This window comes from Cyclopterus lumpus, chromosome 12 (genome assembly GCF_009769545.1).
Source record: "Cyclopterus lumpus isolate fCycLum1 chromosome 12, fCycLum1.pri, whole genome shotgun sequence".
Taxonomy (NCBI): domain Eukaryota; kingdom Metazoa; phylum Chordata; class Actinopteri; order Perciformes; family Cyclopteridae; genus Cyclopterus; species Cyclopterus lumpus.
The window spans coordinates 21,400,138-21,418,910 of NC_046977.1; the positions used below are offsets into that span (position 1 = coordinate 21,400,138).

Genomic DNA, 18,773 nt, shown 5'->3' on the forward strand with positions numbered 1-18,773 from the left:
GGCTATACAAAATAAACTGAATTGAAGTTTGAGCTTCCATTCATTTCTACTGTATCTTATCACATATACATTGCTCCTTATGGATCTTGAGTAGTTTTTGTTACACTGCACATTACTATTAGAATAAAATATGAAAGAGAAAATAGTGTAAACAAGGGTAAATGTGTGGGTAACTACTGTAGGTCAGACCTGGTTCCATCACATGGGCCCTCAGGAGCCCCCCAGCTCTACTTTCAAACTGTCAAATTGAGTTCACATTGAATTACAAAGCCCTGACACATTGATTGACAGCAAGTCTCCATTTACAACTTATACATATATTATTATTTCTAAATTATTCTCTTTCTCTGCATACAAGTGAATACTACGGTTCATATTATCCATTGGCTCCCAGATCAGCTTGCTTCATGTCTTCAAGTCATTTCCATAAAGGGAACATGCAGCAGTCCAGAGATTATTGAACTGTAAACATGTTCAGGGCTTTGAGGGCATCATCAGTTCCATCTTCATACCGGAGGTCCAGGTCACCTGGTGCTTTAAACACTCATTAATAACAACATGTTTACCACTCCACCTTTATTGCTTATTCATATCGTTACACTAATGACCTGGTCCTATTCAGAGCAGGAAAGACTTCACTCCATTTTGGATTACACAGCAGTTACAAAAGAAATCAGTAACAGAGTGTCGGCAGTCTTCAGAAACATGGAATATAGATGTAGATGAAATCTGAAACACTTTAAACATGTTCTTCACATACATCTTCATAAATAACAGTCAACCCCCAACCGTAGATAATTGTCATCTCTGACATTATTTCTTCCTGCGAAGCCAAAACTGAGACATTTGAGGACTTCAGATCAGAAAGAATGTGATGGAGGATCAAGATGTCTACTCTCATGAACTAACAACTCATAACAGAGATACTTTTGATCATATAATAAATCCTCTTCCAAACAGTAAGCACCACGGCCTACTTGAACATTAAGTTCCACCATGACGGTGAAATAGAGCTGTACCAATCAGATTCCAATAATCACACAAAGAAAAACTGTACATGAGAACCAGGAACCGTCAGTGGGCAGCTAACGCAACACAACGGAGGGCTTGAAGAGCATCAACCCTGAAGGGAGGATGGAGGCTCCTTCACCCAGTGTTCCTTCTACACTGTGAGGCAAGGAGACTTCCATAAGAACCGGTTTTATTGGCTGCATCTCACTGAAGTATTACGGGTACAGAACTCTCCTCTGATAGCAAAACTAGGAAGTAGATCAGCTGTGTTCCCTCTGGCCGTCTACTCTTCTACATCACGTTATAATTGAAGGGTTATTACAAAACAGCAGTACATTGCCTCACCGCTTAGAGAACAGATAGACTGGATATGACTGAGCTAAACATGTAGAAATTCAAGTGGGACATTTATTGTGAAAGTAATTAACAGAAGAATGTCCTCTTCAAAAGGTCAAGTAGATGACCTCAGTGCCACGTTGTGAGTAAACCAGTTAGTTAGGGTCCTCTTCAAAAGGTCAAGTAGATGACCTCAGTGCCACGTTGTGAGTAAACCAGTTAGTTAGGGTCCTCTTCAAAGGTCAAGTAGATGACCTCAGTGCCACGTTGTGAGTAAACCAGTTAGTTAGGGTCCTCTTCAAAGGTCAAGTAGATGAACACGCCCCTGTGTTGTTTCAACTTGCAGAAAAGGAGCCACATAGAGAAAACGGGTGTACAGTAATAAATCCACACACCATGTTTTGGCGTCTTTAAGGTCCCAACAGCAGAAAGCGTCCCTGTAGTGTCACAGTGACCACACCCTCCCTCCGTGTGATCTATGTCTGAACAGATTACCTTCATTAGAGCTTTAAACGTAAGAATGCCCTGTGTAACCCTGGGTAAGGGTAACCCGGTACAGGGTAAGGGTAACCCTGTGTAACCCTGTACCGGGTTAGGGTAACCCTGTGTAACCCGGTACCAAGTTAGGGTAACCCTGTGTAACCCGGTACCAAGTTAGGGTAACCCGGTACAGGGTAAGGGTAACCCTGTGTAACCCTGTACCGGGTTAGGGTAACCCTGTGTAACCCGGTACCAAGTTAGGGTAACCCGGTACAGGGTTAGGGTAACCATGTGTAACCCTGTACAGGGTTAGGGTAACCATGTGTAACCCTGTACAGGGTTAGGGTAACCATGTGTAATCCTGTACCGGGTTAGGGTAACCCTGTGTAACCCTGGGTTAGGGTAACCCTGTACAGGGTTAGGGTAACCATGTGTAACCCGGTACCAAGTTAGGGTAACCCTGTGTAACCCGGTACCAAGTTAGGGTAACCCGGTACAGGGTAAGGGTAACCATGTGTAACCCTGTACAGGGTTAGGGTAACCATGTGTAATCCTGTACCGGGTTAGGGTAACCCTGTGTAACCCTGTACCGGGTTAGGGTAACCCTGTGTAACCCGGTACCAAGTTAGGGTAACCCGGTACAGGGTTAGGGTAACCATGTGTAATCCTGTACCGGGTTAGGGTAACCCTGTGTAACCCTGGGTTAGGGTAACCATGTGTAACCCTGTACCGGGTTAGGGTAACCCTAACCAGTAAAGGGTGAAGGAGGTGCCACACTTCACCACAGGAAGCTCCAGAACTTCACTAAGACTCAACAAAGCATTTGAATAGACAGCAGCAGTGTTCTGCTCACCACTGGATTCATTGACTCAAGTGATGTCACTCGAGTCAGCTGGCAACAAAGACTACACCTTTGAGACTTTTTAAGGTGGCATCATATGTGCTAGTTGATGGTTTTACATAGTAAAGCATCAGTGAGGTCCAGTCCCTCCCAGTGGACCAGGTGGGAGGAGCTTTTCTTTATGCAGTGTCCTCATACCTTTGGCCATATCAAGTGGAGTTACTTTGGGTATTTGAATCAACAGAATCAGGTTAAAATGCCAGATCAATAAAAACAGAACACATCTAAACAACCCTTTAGAGAACAGAGAATCCAGGACTACATATGAATGATTAGGTCTTCTGGATATAGTTTCTTAGCACTGACCATATGTCAGTCAAACCTAAACAAATTTAAATATAGAGTAAAGTTATGAGTGTTTACAGTTATATTATAAAACATACACACAGTAAAATGAAGAGACAAACAGAGAATATTTACATATATAACAAAGAAATCATCATTGTGCCACACACACACACACACACACACACTTTGTCTGAACGGCTGTGAAGAGGGTCAGAGACACATTTTTGCTCTACAAGATAATAAGAGTGATAAGAATAATGCACACGATGGCCCCTTGTGGTGATGCCAGTGGGCGGGGCCTCAGCGGTTGGGTTGATGCTCCTGGGAAGTCAACCTCTTTGTCCATAGTTTACCTCCTGTCCATGACTGGTTTCCATGGGGTCTTCGTTGAAGTTTTCACACTGCTCCATCACTTTGCTGAAAAAATGCAATATTAACCAGTTAAGGGTCCACTTCTTAAACAGTACCTTCTATGCCTGTACTGAAAGGATTTCACGGTCCGACTGCAGGATTCTGTGATAGCATATATACGATATGATATATGATTGCAGCCATATCAAGGGTCCAAACAGCACTTAAATAAGTCAACACAATATTCCCACACTGAATGAAATGTCAGGACCTCCATGTATATGTATATGTTTCTATGCATCTGAAGTCTTCCATCGAACCGTCCCACAACTCCTCTGGGTTACTGAAGTCATGTGCCAACAAAATGATTGTGATCATTCTCTTTACTGAATGTTAACCCTCCCATCAGAAAGCCTCTGGAGGAACTCTCACCTGGCCATGTCCTTCGTCTCTGGGTGTGAGCTTTCCAGTTCAAGAACCTTCTCCAGAAGAGTAATTCCTCCTTCCTTTATCAGCAGGGGACAATACTTGCTTGCTGCGGAACAAAGATGAACGTAAAGACTCAGATTGTAAACGTTAAGGACCTGTAATGAAGAGCAGAACAAGAGCAGGGGACTCACGGTACACAGACACCAGGTTGAAGAGCGCCCACGTGGCCCAGTGCTGACTGACAGGGGAGATGCTCTGAGGCAGCAGTCGCAGGATGGGCTCGAATGACCTGGACCACCAACGGCCATGACACCATTAGAAAAGGAGGAGCACACTGACAGCTAGTCGACAGCTTGTTGCTCCTCATGTACAGATGTCAGCACATTAATCACTAATTCGCTTTCAACCAGTGAAACATGTCATCACGTGTTGTTACATTACATGTCAGTAACTATTCCTCCTGGCATTTGATACGTTTTGGTCTTATTTGTAATAATCCAATATCAAAATGAAAAGCTGGTATGGCATTAATAACGAAACAGATGATCACCTGTAGTTGATGTTGCGGCGTGAGCTGACGTCCCAGCTCCGGATGGCGGCCCACATCTTGTCCATCACCGTGTCCCTTAGGGGCTCTTCCATGGACCAGACCTCCGGCCCATCAAACACGATGTGTGAAAGAACGCCACACGCGTTGTACGACACCTCGATCCCATCGGCCTTGCTGTCCAGCAGGTTACTGACGAAGCATCAAGCGTGATGGGAGCTTTAGTTTCAACTAGTGGAGCGAGGCGTTACTGTGTGCGTGTGTGTGTGTGTGCTCCAATGACATGAAGAGGGTGGAAGGCGTCTTGTTCCGTGTGTAGCAGTGAACGATTCGGCCGGTTGTCATGGAGTCATTGCTATGCAACAGTACATAACGTATATCATGTGACCACCAGCAGTCTGGTACACACTGTTCAATTAGTGGTGATGCATATCGTCAGATGGAGAGTTAGACCATATGTATTGTTTTCACCTTGTGAGTCTTCATGGCATAATGTGTTCCTGGAGGTTTGCACTACACTGCCAGGGGTGTGTGTGCATGTGTGTGTCTGTGTGTGTGTGTGTGTGTGTACTGAACTCTCGTTCATTGTAGGCAGACAATGCAATTTGCTCAATAAAATGACAAAAGTCTCCCAAACGATTATATATATATATATATATATATATATATATATATATATATATATATATATATATATATATATACACATACACATACACACAGTATATATATTACACTTTTAACGTAGTGGTATTTGTTTGTTAACCATATTTTGATTGTAAAATTCATTATTTTTCTATTGTTTATTAATATCTCATATTATAGTACTGTTGTTATGTACCTTTCACCAAGTCAAATGTCTTGTATGTGTAACCTTCTTGATTCGGATTGGGCCAATGGCCCACCCCTCCCCCAGCTGCTGTGATCCATCAGAAGATGGTCTCTAGTTAAATATATTACTGGTAACGGGTAAGAAGGCTCTTGAGAGGACATAGGTAAGCTGGAGTCCTAACTTTAAATACATGGAAGGACATTATAACAGCATATGTTAAACATTAACTGGAATTATTTGCGTCACGCTGAGAAAAGTGGGTAATGTGTTACGTAACGCTCCATAGGACAGACTCAATATCTCTTACCTGAACACAGAGATGAACTGGGGGGTGAGCAGCTGTGGCCTCAAAGCTTTCACCTCAGCAACATTCCCCAGCAGCCCCAACATGTTGCGGTGAAGCTCCTGCTTGTCTGGAAACTCCTGGAGGAAGACACAACGAGAGGAGAGCTATGATGTCACAGTGTAACATCAGGAGACTCCTGGAGGAAGACACAACGAGAGGAGAGCTATGATGTCACAGTGAACATGTCAGGAGACTCCTGGAGGAAGACACAACGAGAGGAGAGCTATGATGTCACAGTGTAACATCAGGAGACTCCTGGAGGAAGACACAATGAGAGGAGAGCTATGATGTCACAGTGTAACATCAGGAGACTCCTGGAGGAAGACACAACGAGAGGAGAGCTATGATGTCACAGTGAACATGTCAGGAGACTCCTGGAGGAAGACACAACGAGAGGAGAGCTATGATTTCACAGTGAACATGTCAGGAGACTCCTGGAGGAAGACACAACGAGAGGAGAGCTATGATGTCACAGTGAACATGTCAGGAGACTCCTGGAGGAAGACACAACGAGAGGAGAGCTATGATGTCACAGTGAACATGTCAGGAGACTCCTGGAGGAAGACACAACGAGAGGAGAGCTATGATGTCACAGTGTAACATCAGGAGACTCCTGGAGGAAGACACAACGAGAGGAGAGCTATGATGTCACAGTGAACATGTCAGGAGACTCCTGGAGGAAGACACAACGAGAGGAGAGCTATGATGTCACAGTGTAACATCAGGAGACTCCTGGAGGAAGACACAACGAGAGGAGAGCTATGATGTCACAGTGAACATGTCAGGAGACTCCTGGAGGAAGACACAACAAGAGGAGAGCTATGATGTCACAGTGTAACATCAGGAGACTCCTGGAGGAAGACACAACGAGAGGAGAGCTATGATGTCACAGTGAACATGTCAGGAGACTCCTGGAGGAAGACACAACGAGAGGAGAGCTATGATGTCACAGTGAACATGTCAGGAGACTCCTGGAGGAAGACACAACGAGAGGAGAGCTATGATGTCACAGTGAACATGTCAGGAGACTCCTGGAGGAAGACACAACAAGAGGAGAGCTATGATGTCACAGTGAACATGTCAGGAGACTCCTGGAGGAAGACACAACGAGAGGAGAGCTATGATGTCACAGTGTAACATCTGTAACATGGACTCAATGGCCGAGTGCCTCACCTGGAGACACTCCAGAAAGAGACTCATGCCCCGACAGTTGAGGAACATCTGACAGTTGTCAGGTGTCTCATCCGTGATGTTCCACAGAGCGCTCCAGGAAAACTCCATCACCTGGTCACACTGAGGGAGACAAACACACAAACTTCAAGGTAGGAAACCTTCATACAACTTGAATGCAGCACAGATAGTTCAAAAGCCAAAAGATCCAGGAGAGACTCACCATTCTGTCCTGTAACTTCTTCTGGATTAAATTCAACATTGTCTGTGAAGGAGGAAACAAAAACATGGTATCAACACACACACACACACACACACACACACACACACACACACACACACACACACTATACCACACACACACACACACACACACACACACACGTTACCTTGACGAATCCCATCTTCCCCACAGCCTCCTTGTGGTGGTTGTCCACCTGGCAGACCAACGCGTTGCAGAGGTGCACAGCGATCCTCTGGATGGACTCGTCCTGCCGGGCCGGCTCCAGGATCTTCAGCAGCAGCTGGTTGACCCGACTGTACTGGAACTCCAGCTCCTCTGGAATGCTGAAGTTACACAGAGTCAAGCAGCAGTTCCTCTGGACCTGGTGGGGCAGGAGGTAGAGTCTGGGTGACGCTGGGCCGCATCAAGTATTCAAAAGAAAAAGTACAACTGATCCAATCTTCTCAATCTTTATTAATAACAATTCAGAACGGGTTTGTCAGAACATGAACAGGTTATTCAGAACATGAACGGTTCTTCAGAACATGAATGGTTGAACAGGTTCTTCAGAACATGAACGTTTCTTCAGAACATGAACGGTTGAACAGGTTATTCAGAACATGAATGGTTATTTAGAACATGAAAGGTTGAACGGGTTCTTCAGAACATGAACGGTTTCTTCAGAACATGAACGGTTGAACAGGTTATTCAGAACATGAACGGTTATTTAGAACATGAAAGGTTGAACGGGTTCTTCAGAACATGAACGGTTTCTTCAGAACATGAACGGTTGAACAGGTTATTCAGAACATGAATGGTTATTTAGAACATGAAAGGTTGAACGGGTTCTTCAGAACATGAACGGTTGAACAGGTTCTTCAGAACATGAAGGGGTTCTTCAGAACATGAACGGTTGAACAGGTTCTTCAGAACATGAACAAACATGAACGGTTCTTCAGAACATGAACGGTTGAACGGGTTCTTCAGAACATGAACGGTTCTTCAGAAAATGAATGAACATGAACGGTTCTTCAGAACATGAACGAACATGAACGGTTCTTCAGAACATGAATGAACATGAACGGTTCTTTAAAACATGAACGAACATGAATGGTTCTTCAGAACATGAAGGGGTTCTTCAGAACATAAACGGTTGAACAGGTTCTTCAGAACATGAATGGTTCTTCAGAACATGAACGGTTCTTCAAAACATGAACGAACATGAACGGTTCTTCAGAACATGAAGGGGTTCTTCAGAACATAAACGGTTGAACAGGTTCTTCAGAACATGAAGGAACATGAACGGTTCTTCAGAACATGAATGAACATGAACGGTGTTCAGAACATGAACGGTTGAATAGGTTCTTCGGAACATGAACAGTTCTTCAGAACATGAATGAACATGAACGGTTCTTCAGAACATGAACGGTTGAATAGGTTCTTCGGAACATGAACAGTTCTTCAGAACATGAATGAACATGAACGGTTCTTCAGAACATGAACGGTTGAACAGGTTCTTCGGAACATGAAGGAACATGAACGGTTCTTCAGAACATGAATGAACATAAATGGTTCTTCAGAACATGAACGTTGAACAGGTTCTTCAGAACATGAAGGAACATGAACGTTTCGTTAGAACATGAACGGCTGAACGGGTTCTTCAGACCATGAACAGTTCTTCAGACCATGAACAGTTCTTCAGAACATGAACAGGTTTTTCAGAACATGAACGAAAGTGAACGGTTCTTCAGAACATGAACGGGTTCTTCAGAATATTCAATTCAATTCAATTTTCAATTCAGTTTATTTTGGATAGCCCAATATCACAAATTACTAATTATCCTCAGAGGGCTTTACAATCTGTACACATATGACATCCCTGACCTTTGACCTCACATCGGATCAGGAAAAACTCCCCAAAAATAACCTTTGACAGGGAAAAAAGGGAAGAAACCTTCAGGAGAGCAACAGAGGAGGATCCCTCTCCCCGGATGGACAGATGAATAGATGTCATGTGACCAGAATGAACAGCATTTACAAAGTTACATAAACACATTACATGAATATGACAATGTATGAATGGAACTCCAATCCATGAAACAGAAGGAGGTAGAGAGGAGGGGGGGCGGGGCATCAGCAGGGCCAATGGGAGGCCGGCTCACCAGCATCAGACACCTCCAGGTCCAATGGACCCTATGAGACGTGAAGTCACAACGACTCCGGGGAGGAAGCAGAGTTAATAAGGTGCAATGGAGAGATGTAAATTCATCCATAAGGAGAGAGAGAAGAGGAGATAGAACAATATGAATGGTTCTTCAGAACATGAATGGTTCTTCAGAACATGAACGGGTTCTTCAGAACATAAACGGTTCTTCAGAACATGAACGGTTGAACTGTGTCTTCAGGACATGAACGAACATGAACGGTTCTTCAGAACATGAATGGTTCTTCAGAACATGAACGGTTGAACGGGTTCTTCAGAACATGAATGGTTGAACAGGTTCTTCAGAACATGAACGGTTGAACGGGTTCTTCAGAACATGAATGGTTGAACAGGTTCTTCAGAACATGAACGAGTTCTTCAGAACAGGAACGAACATGAACGGTTCTTCAGAACATGAATGGTTCTTCAGAACATGAATGGTTGAACAGGTTCTTCAGAACATGAATGGGTTCTTCAGAACATAAACGGTTGAACAGGTTCTTCAGAACACGAACGGTTAAACGGGTTCTTCAGAACATGAACGGTTCTTCAGGACATGAATAGTTGAACAGGTTCTTCAGAACATGAATGGTTGAACAGGTTCTTCACGAGTTCTTCAGAACAGGAATGAACATGTACGGGTTCTTCAGAACTTGAATAGTTACACAGGTTCTTCAGAACATGAATGGTTGAACAGGTTCTTCAGAACATGGGCTTCTCTTGTCTACTCCTTGCTGCCACAGACCTGGCAGTGCTTCCTCTCACACAGATGAGCCACATTGGGCTTGAGGGAGGAAGCAGTGGAGACCCTCAGTCTGGCTTGAAGATGCTCATCAGTGAGTTTGGACCTGGACTTTGACTTATTAAAGTTCATGTTGGAAGAAGAGCTTTTCACACAGACGTGTGCCCCCAGAAAGGCTCATGGTCCACTTGAACATCCTGGAAAGCTCAGGGAAGGTTTAGATTTAGTTTTGAAGAACTATACTTGTATCACTACTTCCTCATGCAAATACAACCTTTGGAGTCTTCCATGTATCTGTACTGTGGATGTCATTGTGGGGTTGTCTAAAGGCACTTTGTCTTACCTTTTAATTGTAGGAAAAGTGCTTTACAAATAAAGTATAATGGATTGATTGATATTGTGAGACAGTATATAATTGCTTTGAGACTCAGAGGCCACAGAGGGACTTACGGTGACCTCCTGGTACTGCTCCATTCCATTCAGGACCACTTGAATGACCTCTCTACGCAAGCGCACACTCTGGTCACTGCGGTACTCTGTGTTGGTCAGGTAGAACAGTGCCGCGCTGCCCGTCACCTGGATGCTCTTATCATATTTGTGGCACTTTAATGCTGCGATGACAAGCTGGAAGGACAGAAAGGGCAAAGCGATGTATGAGAGTGACAGAACATACAGAAACATGTGTCATCTCCTTCAAATCAAACTCATCCTACCTGCAGAGCTCGGAGCAGTTGGCTGCAGTGCTGTATCCTGGCGATGTCAAACAGCTGATTGATGGCTCTGTGGGCCAGCTCAGGGCGAAACTCGGTGTAAACCTCAATGGCATTCAGGACCTGGTCTTCATTCTTTGATCCGGTCACCTGAAATATGCCGCAAAGCAAAACCTGTTCTTAAGCAATATGAATGTGTGCACATAACCGTTCAATCACCCAACACTCCAACGAGTGGACGTCCATGAGATAACCATCGTCAGCCTTAACGTGTGTACCTTATAAGCAGGGATGTGTGTCACATTACAGAGGGTGGTGTCGTACAAGCCCAGAAACTGCAGCGGCCTCTTCAGCTCCTGGAGAGGATAGATGCTGCTTTTGCAAGGCTCGATGCTGAAGGAAAACAAATGTCCAGAAGGTCATTGTTCATCTGGAAGACAACCACAATTTGAATTTGAATATACAACGTTGGGTACCCACCTTGGCCGACCCATAGCTTCTTCAAAGTGTGGAACTGTGCAGTTGTCTAGCATAATATGACCCGAGACGTCCAGTGACACCAGGTTGACCAGACGCTGTACGATGGCTGTCAGGATTTTCCTGGTCATCTTGAACTTGGAGGTCCGCCTGCTCTCCCGCGAGACGTCAAGATGTCTGAAGAATGCAGAGTTTCATCAATGACAGCGACACTTTCTTTTCAAATTATTAGTGGTCATGTAAAGGGAAGACCACATGTATTTGGACATGGAAATTCAGTTGTCAGTTAAAATTGTTATGCATATTGACATTGCAATAGGAGCAAATATATTAGGAGAAACTTGAAAACATCCAACCCTCTGCTTTAATCCACTATGATTAAAAGTTGTATATCAATAAACATGAAAAAGGCACTGCTTTTACAGAAACGTATATCTCCATCACTAAAGGATTTCATTAGATAGTGCATGTACATGGCTACACACCTTTAACGGCCTTCCCCTGAAATAACTAACCTGACCGAGTTGAACCACTAGTTCACCAGCTCGTCTCCAACTCTGAGGCCAAACATGATACAAGAGAGAGAGAGAGAGAGCTCCAACAGTAAAGCTGAAACTCACCATCAAGCTCCAGTCATTTCAGACATTATTCTTAACATATCGATCTATATTGTACATATCGATGTTCTTCATAGAAATGCAGATGCTCAGGACTAACGGTGTTATTAAACCGTGGTCAGCTGTGTGAACCGAGGAGTAACAACAAGATACTGCTACAGGTGAGCGTCTATCTAAATGGATGTGAAGATTATTGTTATGTGGCGTATCATGGTTAATCTGAGTCAGTAACCGTAACACTAGGCTCTGACTGCCACCTCTTCACCAACAGATCGTGACTCTTCAACCAATGAAACATTTATACAAATCCTCCCTGAGTAGACACCAGGTCCATCAGGGAGGATCCCTATATCTGAGGAGTCCACTGAATATGAACCCCGAGATTAACAAATACATTTCACATAATATACAAACTGTCTTCACCCAACATCATAGGCTAATTCTAATTCTCTTTTAACTGCTTAAAACACCGGCCCAGAGGGTCATGGTTTCCATCCTCTCAGCGTACTGAGGCTCAAGGCTCTTTAGTGTCTGTATGACACATGAAGGCAGTCAACGAGTGGTTTCTTCACTGTGCCGGAGTGTGCTTTCCCTGTCTGTCTCTCTGTGACTGAGCAGAACCAGCCCATCAATCCATCAATCCATCAATATCTCTGTCTGTCTGTATCTCTCTGTGACTGAGCAGAGCCAGCCCAACACTGCATCCATCAATCAATCTATCAATCAATCAACTTCTGTCTGTCTGTCTCTCTCATCTATTTCAAACAGACACAACTGGCAATATACACAAGGACTTCCCTCCCAAGGTGTGGTCAGAGCATGATGACACATGAAGAGCCCATCCCCCCTTACCTGAGGTTAGTGATCTCCACCACGGTACTGACCAACTCCTCTGACAGGTCCACGTTGTAAAGAACAAGAGATGCCAGTCTATCTTTCCACTGGGTGAGAAAAGATGTCCCCAGTAATTGTACATTAGACAGATCCAGTGAGGTGAGAGCCTTCAGGGGTTTGAGCAGGCTCTCAGCATCCACCTCGTCAGGCAGGCCCCCCAGGTTGAGCAGCCTGAGGCGGTTGAAGCCCTGGAAGTTAAAGTCCGTCTCTAGTGCTTGCCTAGAAGCAGGGCTCTCCTCGTCCTCGTCCTCAGTGTCTTCATTGCAGGCGAGCGGGGCGCCGCCCTTCCTGTAGAAGATGTGGCTGCAGCCGAAGAGGCAAAGAGACACCAAGGTCTCCCGGAAGCAGGTCAGTGTCTTCAAGCTGCGGGATGACAGACTATTGCAGTAGGTGAGGTGGAGCTCAATCAGGTCCTGGCAAGACAAACAAAGTCAATAATTACTGAATCATTTAGAAATGGCATTATGCTGCAATGAAGGGTGCTCTGATGAATCTGCCACCTATCGCTATCGCCGTTATTCCTTCTAAAAAGTTTGATTTGAGATCTTTGAAGGCTGATTAAGTCGGATCTCTTTTTCTGGCAAGAAAACACACTGGTAACCTCTTTAAAAGACATGGGCCTGAACGGTTATGTTATATATGATATCAATTAATCAGATTCTGATTAATGACTAAATGCTTCCCATGCTTGCCAACACTTTTGATTGTCCGGACACAAGAGAGGCGAGAACACACCGAACAAAGTCAATAATTCCCTCAGCACAATTTGATTGTATAATTTCCACATATCCCTCTCTATATTAATCGTTGTGTACTTTGTGGCACGAGAACAAGCCGCAGTGAAAATGTTGTTTCAGAATAACTAAATCACAACAAATGTTAGATAAGTTGTGGCTGCGTGAATACTTTTGGACTTTATAACGCTCTGGAGTTATTGGAAATGTTTGGATCACACTTGTCTGTAACAATCCTACACACACTGCTGGATCTGGGTCTGTCCACGGTGGACTGGTCTCTGCTGGATCTGGGCTTGTCCACGGTGGACTGGTCTCTGCTGGATCTGGGTGGACTGGTCTCTGCTGGATCTGGGCCTGTCCACGGTGGACTGGTCTCTGCTGGATCTGGGCTTGTCCACGGTGGACTGGTCTCTGCTGGATCTGGGTGGACTGGTCTCTGCTGGATCTGGGCCTGTCCACGGTGGACTGGTCTCTGCTGGATCTGGGTCTAGTCCATGGTGGACTGGTCTCTGCTGGATCTGGGTCTGTCCACAGTGGACTGGTCTCTGCTGAATCTGGGTCTAGTCCACGGTGAACTGGTCTCTGCTGGATCTGGGTCTGTCCACGGTGGACTGGTCTCTGCTGGATCTGGGTCTAGTCCACGGTGGACTGGTCTCTGCTGGATCTGGGTCTTGTCCACGGTGGACTGGTCTCTGCTGGATCTGGGTCTGTCCACGGTGGACTGGTCTCTGCTGGATCTGGGTCTGTCCACGGTGGACTGGTCTCTGCTGGATCTGGGTCTGTCCACGGTGGACTGGTCTCTGCTGGATCTGGGTCTGTCCACGGTGGACTGGTCTCTGCTGGATCTGGGTCTTGTCCACGGTGGACTGGTCTCTGCTGGATCTGGGTCTGTCCACGGTGGACTGGTCTCTGCTGGATCTGGGTCTGTCCACGGTGGACTGGTCTCTGCTGGATCTGGGTCTGTCCACGGTGGACTGGTCTCTGCTGGATCTGGGTCTAGTCCACGGTGGACTGGTCTCTGCTGGAGTCTGAGCTGAAAGAGGTTCTGGTGAACCTGTATGATGTCATCAGGTTTCACCAGAACCCGACCCGGTGGCTCTGATGAGGAGAGACCTTCTCTCTGATGGTCTGTTTATTGATGGCGGTCTATAGAGGCTTCAGGATTTAACTGAGTCGGTTTCAGAATCAGCTTTATTGGATGAATCAGTTTCATAATTAATTAAAAGTTCATCACAGTAACTTTAAATAATAGATTTAAATAATATTTGGTAGAGAATTTAGAGCACTTGCAAGAAGGACATGATCCTGAAGAGGTTTTGGATATTAAAATGCATAAGTTAAATAACATAAAACAAATGTTATACTTTTCAGATATATGTTTAAATAACAGAACACAAACTGATCAGATCCACGCTAAGTTCCTTGTAGGTGTAAACCTACTTGGCTAATAAAAAAGTTTCTAATTCTGATTAAAGAATATAACATTTGACTCATTATCACAAAGAATGTCTCTCACCTAATGTCAACTATAATAAAGGCTACATCAAAAGGAACTGTTTAGTAAGGATGCTCCGATCGATCGACCATCAGATAATATCTGTTCTAAATACTTTGATTGGTGGTCTATATAAAGGCCGATCAGAAGAGCCAATCACGTGGCTTCACTGGGGTTGTAACGCCTCTTTTACGCCTGTTCAAGGCTGGGTGGTGGTGCCGTTATTGCACCTCACTGTTGGTTGAGATGGGGAATGCTGGGGGGCCGGTAGTGAAAACACACTGTACTAAAAACACAGAAAACTGACAGGAGGATGCTGTGGTACTAACCTGTCCATCCCCTAAAGCACAACCTGCTTCATGCTCAATTTGACTCGAAATGGGACTACAATGCTGCATTAAAGAAGACTTAAAACTAGCAAATGAGGCTTGTGTTTAGTGAGGTAATAAATCAAGTGAGAGGTAGGGTCATTTTCTCAGAGACTTCTATACAATCAGACTTCTTTTTGCAAATGGAGGAGCCGCCCCTTGATGACTAGAAGAGACAATGCAGGTTTAAGGCATTTCAGCAGTGGCTTCCCTTTCAGACCCGGAGGCTGCCTCTTGGCTCACACACACATCACACAAACTAAGCTGGTGTAATGAGTGGTCTTCTTTACAGCAGTAGTGCAAGATCTCTGTATAAAAAGGGGATTGTCTCTAAGAGTGGCTGGACTATGTTGTTTTTCATGATACTTCATCATCTTAGAATGTTTATACCTAACTGTTATATACATAAATAATACTACCCAATAAATAGAAGGCTTCAAATAGACCCTGCGATCGCTGATTGGTATCGGCCAAAACTGCTTCCAGCGTTTGGTGATCATCCCCTAAAATCCTGATCGCAGCACCCTGACTGCCTAACAAACCTACGTAACTGCTGAGTAAAACCCATGCATTAGGATGAAAAACAGCTGAATGCTGACAACGTTATATGCAATGACTTGATTACGGCCATAAGTAAAATGCTGTTATTGGCCATGAAAACTACAAAAATAAGATTAAATATAGTTCTTGTAAAAAGTGAATGACGATACTTTCATTGTCTAAGTTTTCTAGTTGAGATGTTCCACAGAGGTGAACTGCAAAATAAAAGCTGTAATTGGCTTATTCTAAAAAACTAGTCTTTAACTTTTGACGTCCCACCTGTTTTTGAATGGCCTCCAGATCTCTGTCACGTACAAAGTCTTCTCTCAGCTGTACCCTGGTCAGTCTGGTGCTTCGAGGGTCTGAGAATAGTTGGAAGAAGCTTTCTTCTGGTTCAAAGTTACTGTCTGTGTGGACCAACTCCATGTATCTGTTTAAATAAATAAAAAACAACAACATGGAATCTGTAATATTGACAAAAATGGGGACTTTTGACAAGAAATTTCAGAAATTGGGTAACCATCAACTGACGCGGTTACGTACGTGTTGACCAGCTTGTCGCAGATTTCGCTGGGAAGGAAGATGTCCGAGCGCAGACTAAGCTTACTCCTGAATCCCTGGTAGCACATGGTCTTCCTAAGGTTCCTCAGGCAGAAGACCGTTGCCACAGTCATGAGGCTGTCAGGGTTGTCTCCTGCTTTGGCTGCCATGTTGGCCTCTTCTTCTCCAGCTCAGTGCAGAGACCTTAGGAGGCTGCCATTGAACACAATGACGGGTGAGCAGAAATGGATTTGCCCAGAAAGCAGCAAAACAGTTCCCCATGACCTTCTGACTTTAGGATAGAATGGAAACATGTTCCACTATATTTGACCCAGTGACATTAATAAATATTGTTCTTATGTTAAATGTTCTGTGAGGCGGCCTATGTGACAAACACTAATTTCTGGGAAAACAGCCATACACTGAGCCAATCTGTCCAGCTCTTTGAAAGCAGTGAGGACAGCTAGCCGTGATCCGAGGGCTAATGTTGGCTAACTGTTACTGTGCAACAACATGAATGTTATTTTGTTGTGATCCCGGAGGATGAGCTTGAGACCTCCGCTCCTGTTTCTAACGTTACTGGTCGGCAAGTAGTCAGCCCACAGCAATGAATCCTGGGAGACACTGTTACTAACGTTACTGGTCGGCTAGTAGTCAGCCCACAGCAATGAATCCTGGGAGACACTGTTACTAACGTTACTGGTCGGCTAGTAGTCAGCCCACAGCAATGAATCCTGGGAGACACTGTTACTAACGTTACTAGTCGGCTAGTAGTCAGCCCACAGCAATGAATCCTGGGAGACACTGTTACTAACGTTACTAGTCGGCTAGTAGTCAGCCCACAGCAATGAATCCTGGGAGACACTGTTACTAACGTTACTGGTCGGCTAGTAGTCAGCCCACAGCAATGAATCCTGGGAGACACTGTTACTAACGTTACTAGTCGGCTAGTAGTCAGCCCACAGCAATGAATCCTGGGAGACACTGTTACTAACGTTACTGGTCGGCTAGTAGTCAGCCCACAGCAATGAATCCTGGGAGACACTGTTACTAACGTTACTGGTCGGCTAGTAGTCAGCCCACAGCAATGAATCCTGGGAGACACTGTTACTAACGTTACTGGTCGGCTAGTAGTCAGCCCACAGCAATGAATCCTGGGAGACACTGTTACTAACGTTACTAGTCGGCTAGTAGTCAGCCCACAGCAATGAATCCTGGGAGACACTGTTACTAACGTTACTAACTACTTACTTAGTTAGCTAGCTTCCTAGATAGCTAACTGAAAATGGATTCACTTGTACTAAACTAACGATAAATAGCCGCTGACAGACAGAGAACAACGACACGCGTACTCACTGACAACAAGCACAAATGGCAAGAAGCGACACGTGTTATTCTACGTTAAGCCTCATCGTGTCACCTGCATCTCCCTGTCTGAATTAGCTCGGGCTGCTATGGTGTTAGCTTCCACAGCTAGTGGGCTAGCGCTAGCTCGGAGCAGTGTGTGGACAGACAGACAGCGCACACATCACGCAGACAGCACACACAGCAGGAGGGGTGGCTTATCACACACTGCTTTACCTTAGCTTTCGCCAAGGCTGTATGTCGTGATGACGGCGAGAAATTAAGTTATTATCATTAGTCTTCACTCATCTGATTTTCGTTTTCGTCCGATGTCAACAAACAGACTCCTCCTCCTCCTCCTCCTTTCCCCCCATCTCTTCCTCCTGTTCTTCCAATGTTGCCTCCTCCTCCTCCTCCTCTATTCCATCACTTGTCCGTCTAGGTCCAATGTTTATACTGCTTTGGTATATTCCTATTATTCTGTTATGTGTTCGCGAATTATACTCCTTTTTTATTAAGCTGATACGTAATTGTAGTCCTTATTAGTAGTAGTTGTAGTATGATGGTGTTTTTACTAGGACTGTCAACTTGAAATGAAAATCCAATTAAAGAGTCGAGTTTTTTCTTCTTTTTTAAACTACATCCATATAAAAGGTTAGTTCCTTTTAAATACTTCTGTTTCAGCAACTTGATTTAATGTACTGTATATTATTAATATCTCATCAAACCCATTTAGAAGAAGCCTAAATGGGTTGTTTTCCGCTCTCCTTGTTTGTTTGTGCTTGTGTGTGCTGTTCCAACCTTGCAACATGATTTATTCTGTGTCATAATTATCTGGATCTTGTTTGTATCTAGTCAATGTTAACCTTTAAACAAACAAAGGCCTATTCGGTGTCTTATTGTACTGCAGTAACAGAGACATCAGACGGTCGTATCACGCATAGGTTAATGTATGCAGCACTATGTGTTTTCAGGCAGCATGGCAGGCAGTAGCACTGCAGCTGTCGAGGGAGGGAAGAGTGACTTACCCTTGGTACAGTTAAAATATCTCCTGCTCTTTCATCTCGCACCAGTAGTTGCATGTCGAAGTGTCCTTGAGCAAGACAGTTGCTCCCCAGGCGCTTCACTGCAGCTCACTGCTCCTTAATAACTATGGGTCAATGCAGATAAGTTACCCACAGGGATCAATAAA

The 18,773-nt window shown here is 44.5% G+C and overlaps 1 protein-coding gene across 3 annotated transcripts; it reads right to left on the reverse strand.

Moving 5' to 3' along the window:
- Positions 1 to 561: 561 nt before the first annotated feature.
- On the reverse strand, positions 562 to 17,942 carry zer1 (zyg-11 related, cell cycle regulator). 3 transcript variants are annotated; one of them, XM_034546685.1, is made up of 16 exons: positions 17,819 to 17,942; positions 16,241 to 16,450; positions 15,977 to 16,127; positions 12,516 to 12,970; positions 11,050 to 11,223; positions 10,848 to 10,962; positions 10,573 to 10,719; positions 10,310 to 10,483; positions 7,081 to 7,296; positions 6,915 to 6,956; positions 6,695 to 6,814; positions 5,483 to 5,598; positions 4,347 to 4,535; positions 3,988 to 4,085; positions 3,800 to 3,902; positions 562 to 3,433 (listed from the first exon to the last, which is right to left on the reverse strand). In XM_034546685.1, the coding sequence occupies exons 2-16, from the start codon at positions 16,405 to 16,407 to the stop codon at positions 3,346 to 3,348; spliced, it is 2,355 nt and encodes a 784-aa protein (XP_034402576.1). In that variant the 5' UTR covers positions 16,408 to 16,450; positions 17,819 to 17,942; the 3' UTR covers positions 562 to 3,345. The 3 variants fall into 3 exon arrangements, with proteins under 3 accessions (XP_034402576.1, XP_034402577.1, XP_034402578.1); XM_034546686.1 differs by lacking the exon at positions 17,819 to 17,942 and adding an exon at positions 17,658 to 17,772; XM_034546687.1 differs by lacking the exon at positions 17,819 to 17,942 and adding an exon at positions 17,594 to 17,772.
- Positions 17,943 to 18,773: the final 831 nt, after the last annotated feature.

Excerpts from the sequence above, each read along its gene's own strand:
- zer1 (XM_034546685.1), bottom strand. The coding sequence starts at position 16,407 with ATGGCAGCCAAAGCAGGAGACAACCCTGACAGCCTCATGACTGTGGCA. Across the intron at positions 16,128-16,240 it reads TGCGACAAGCTGGTCAACAC|ATACATGGAGTTGGTCCACA; the intron begins GTACGTAACCGC and ends TTATTTAAACAG. Across the intron at positions 5,599-6,694 it reads TCTTTCTGGAGTGTCTCCAG|GAGTTTCCAGACAAGCAGGA; the intron begins GTGAGGCACTCG and ends GTCTTCCTCCAG.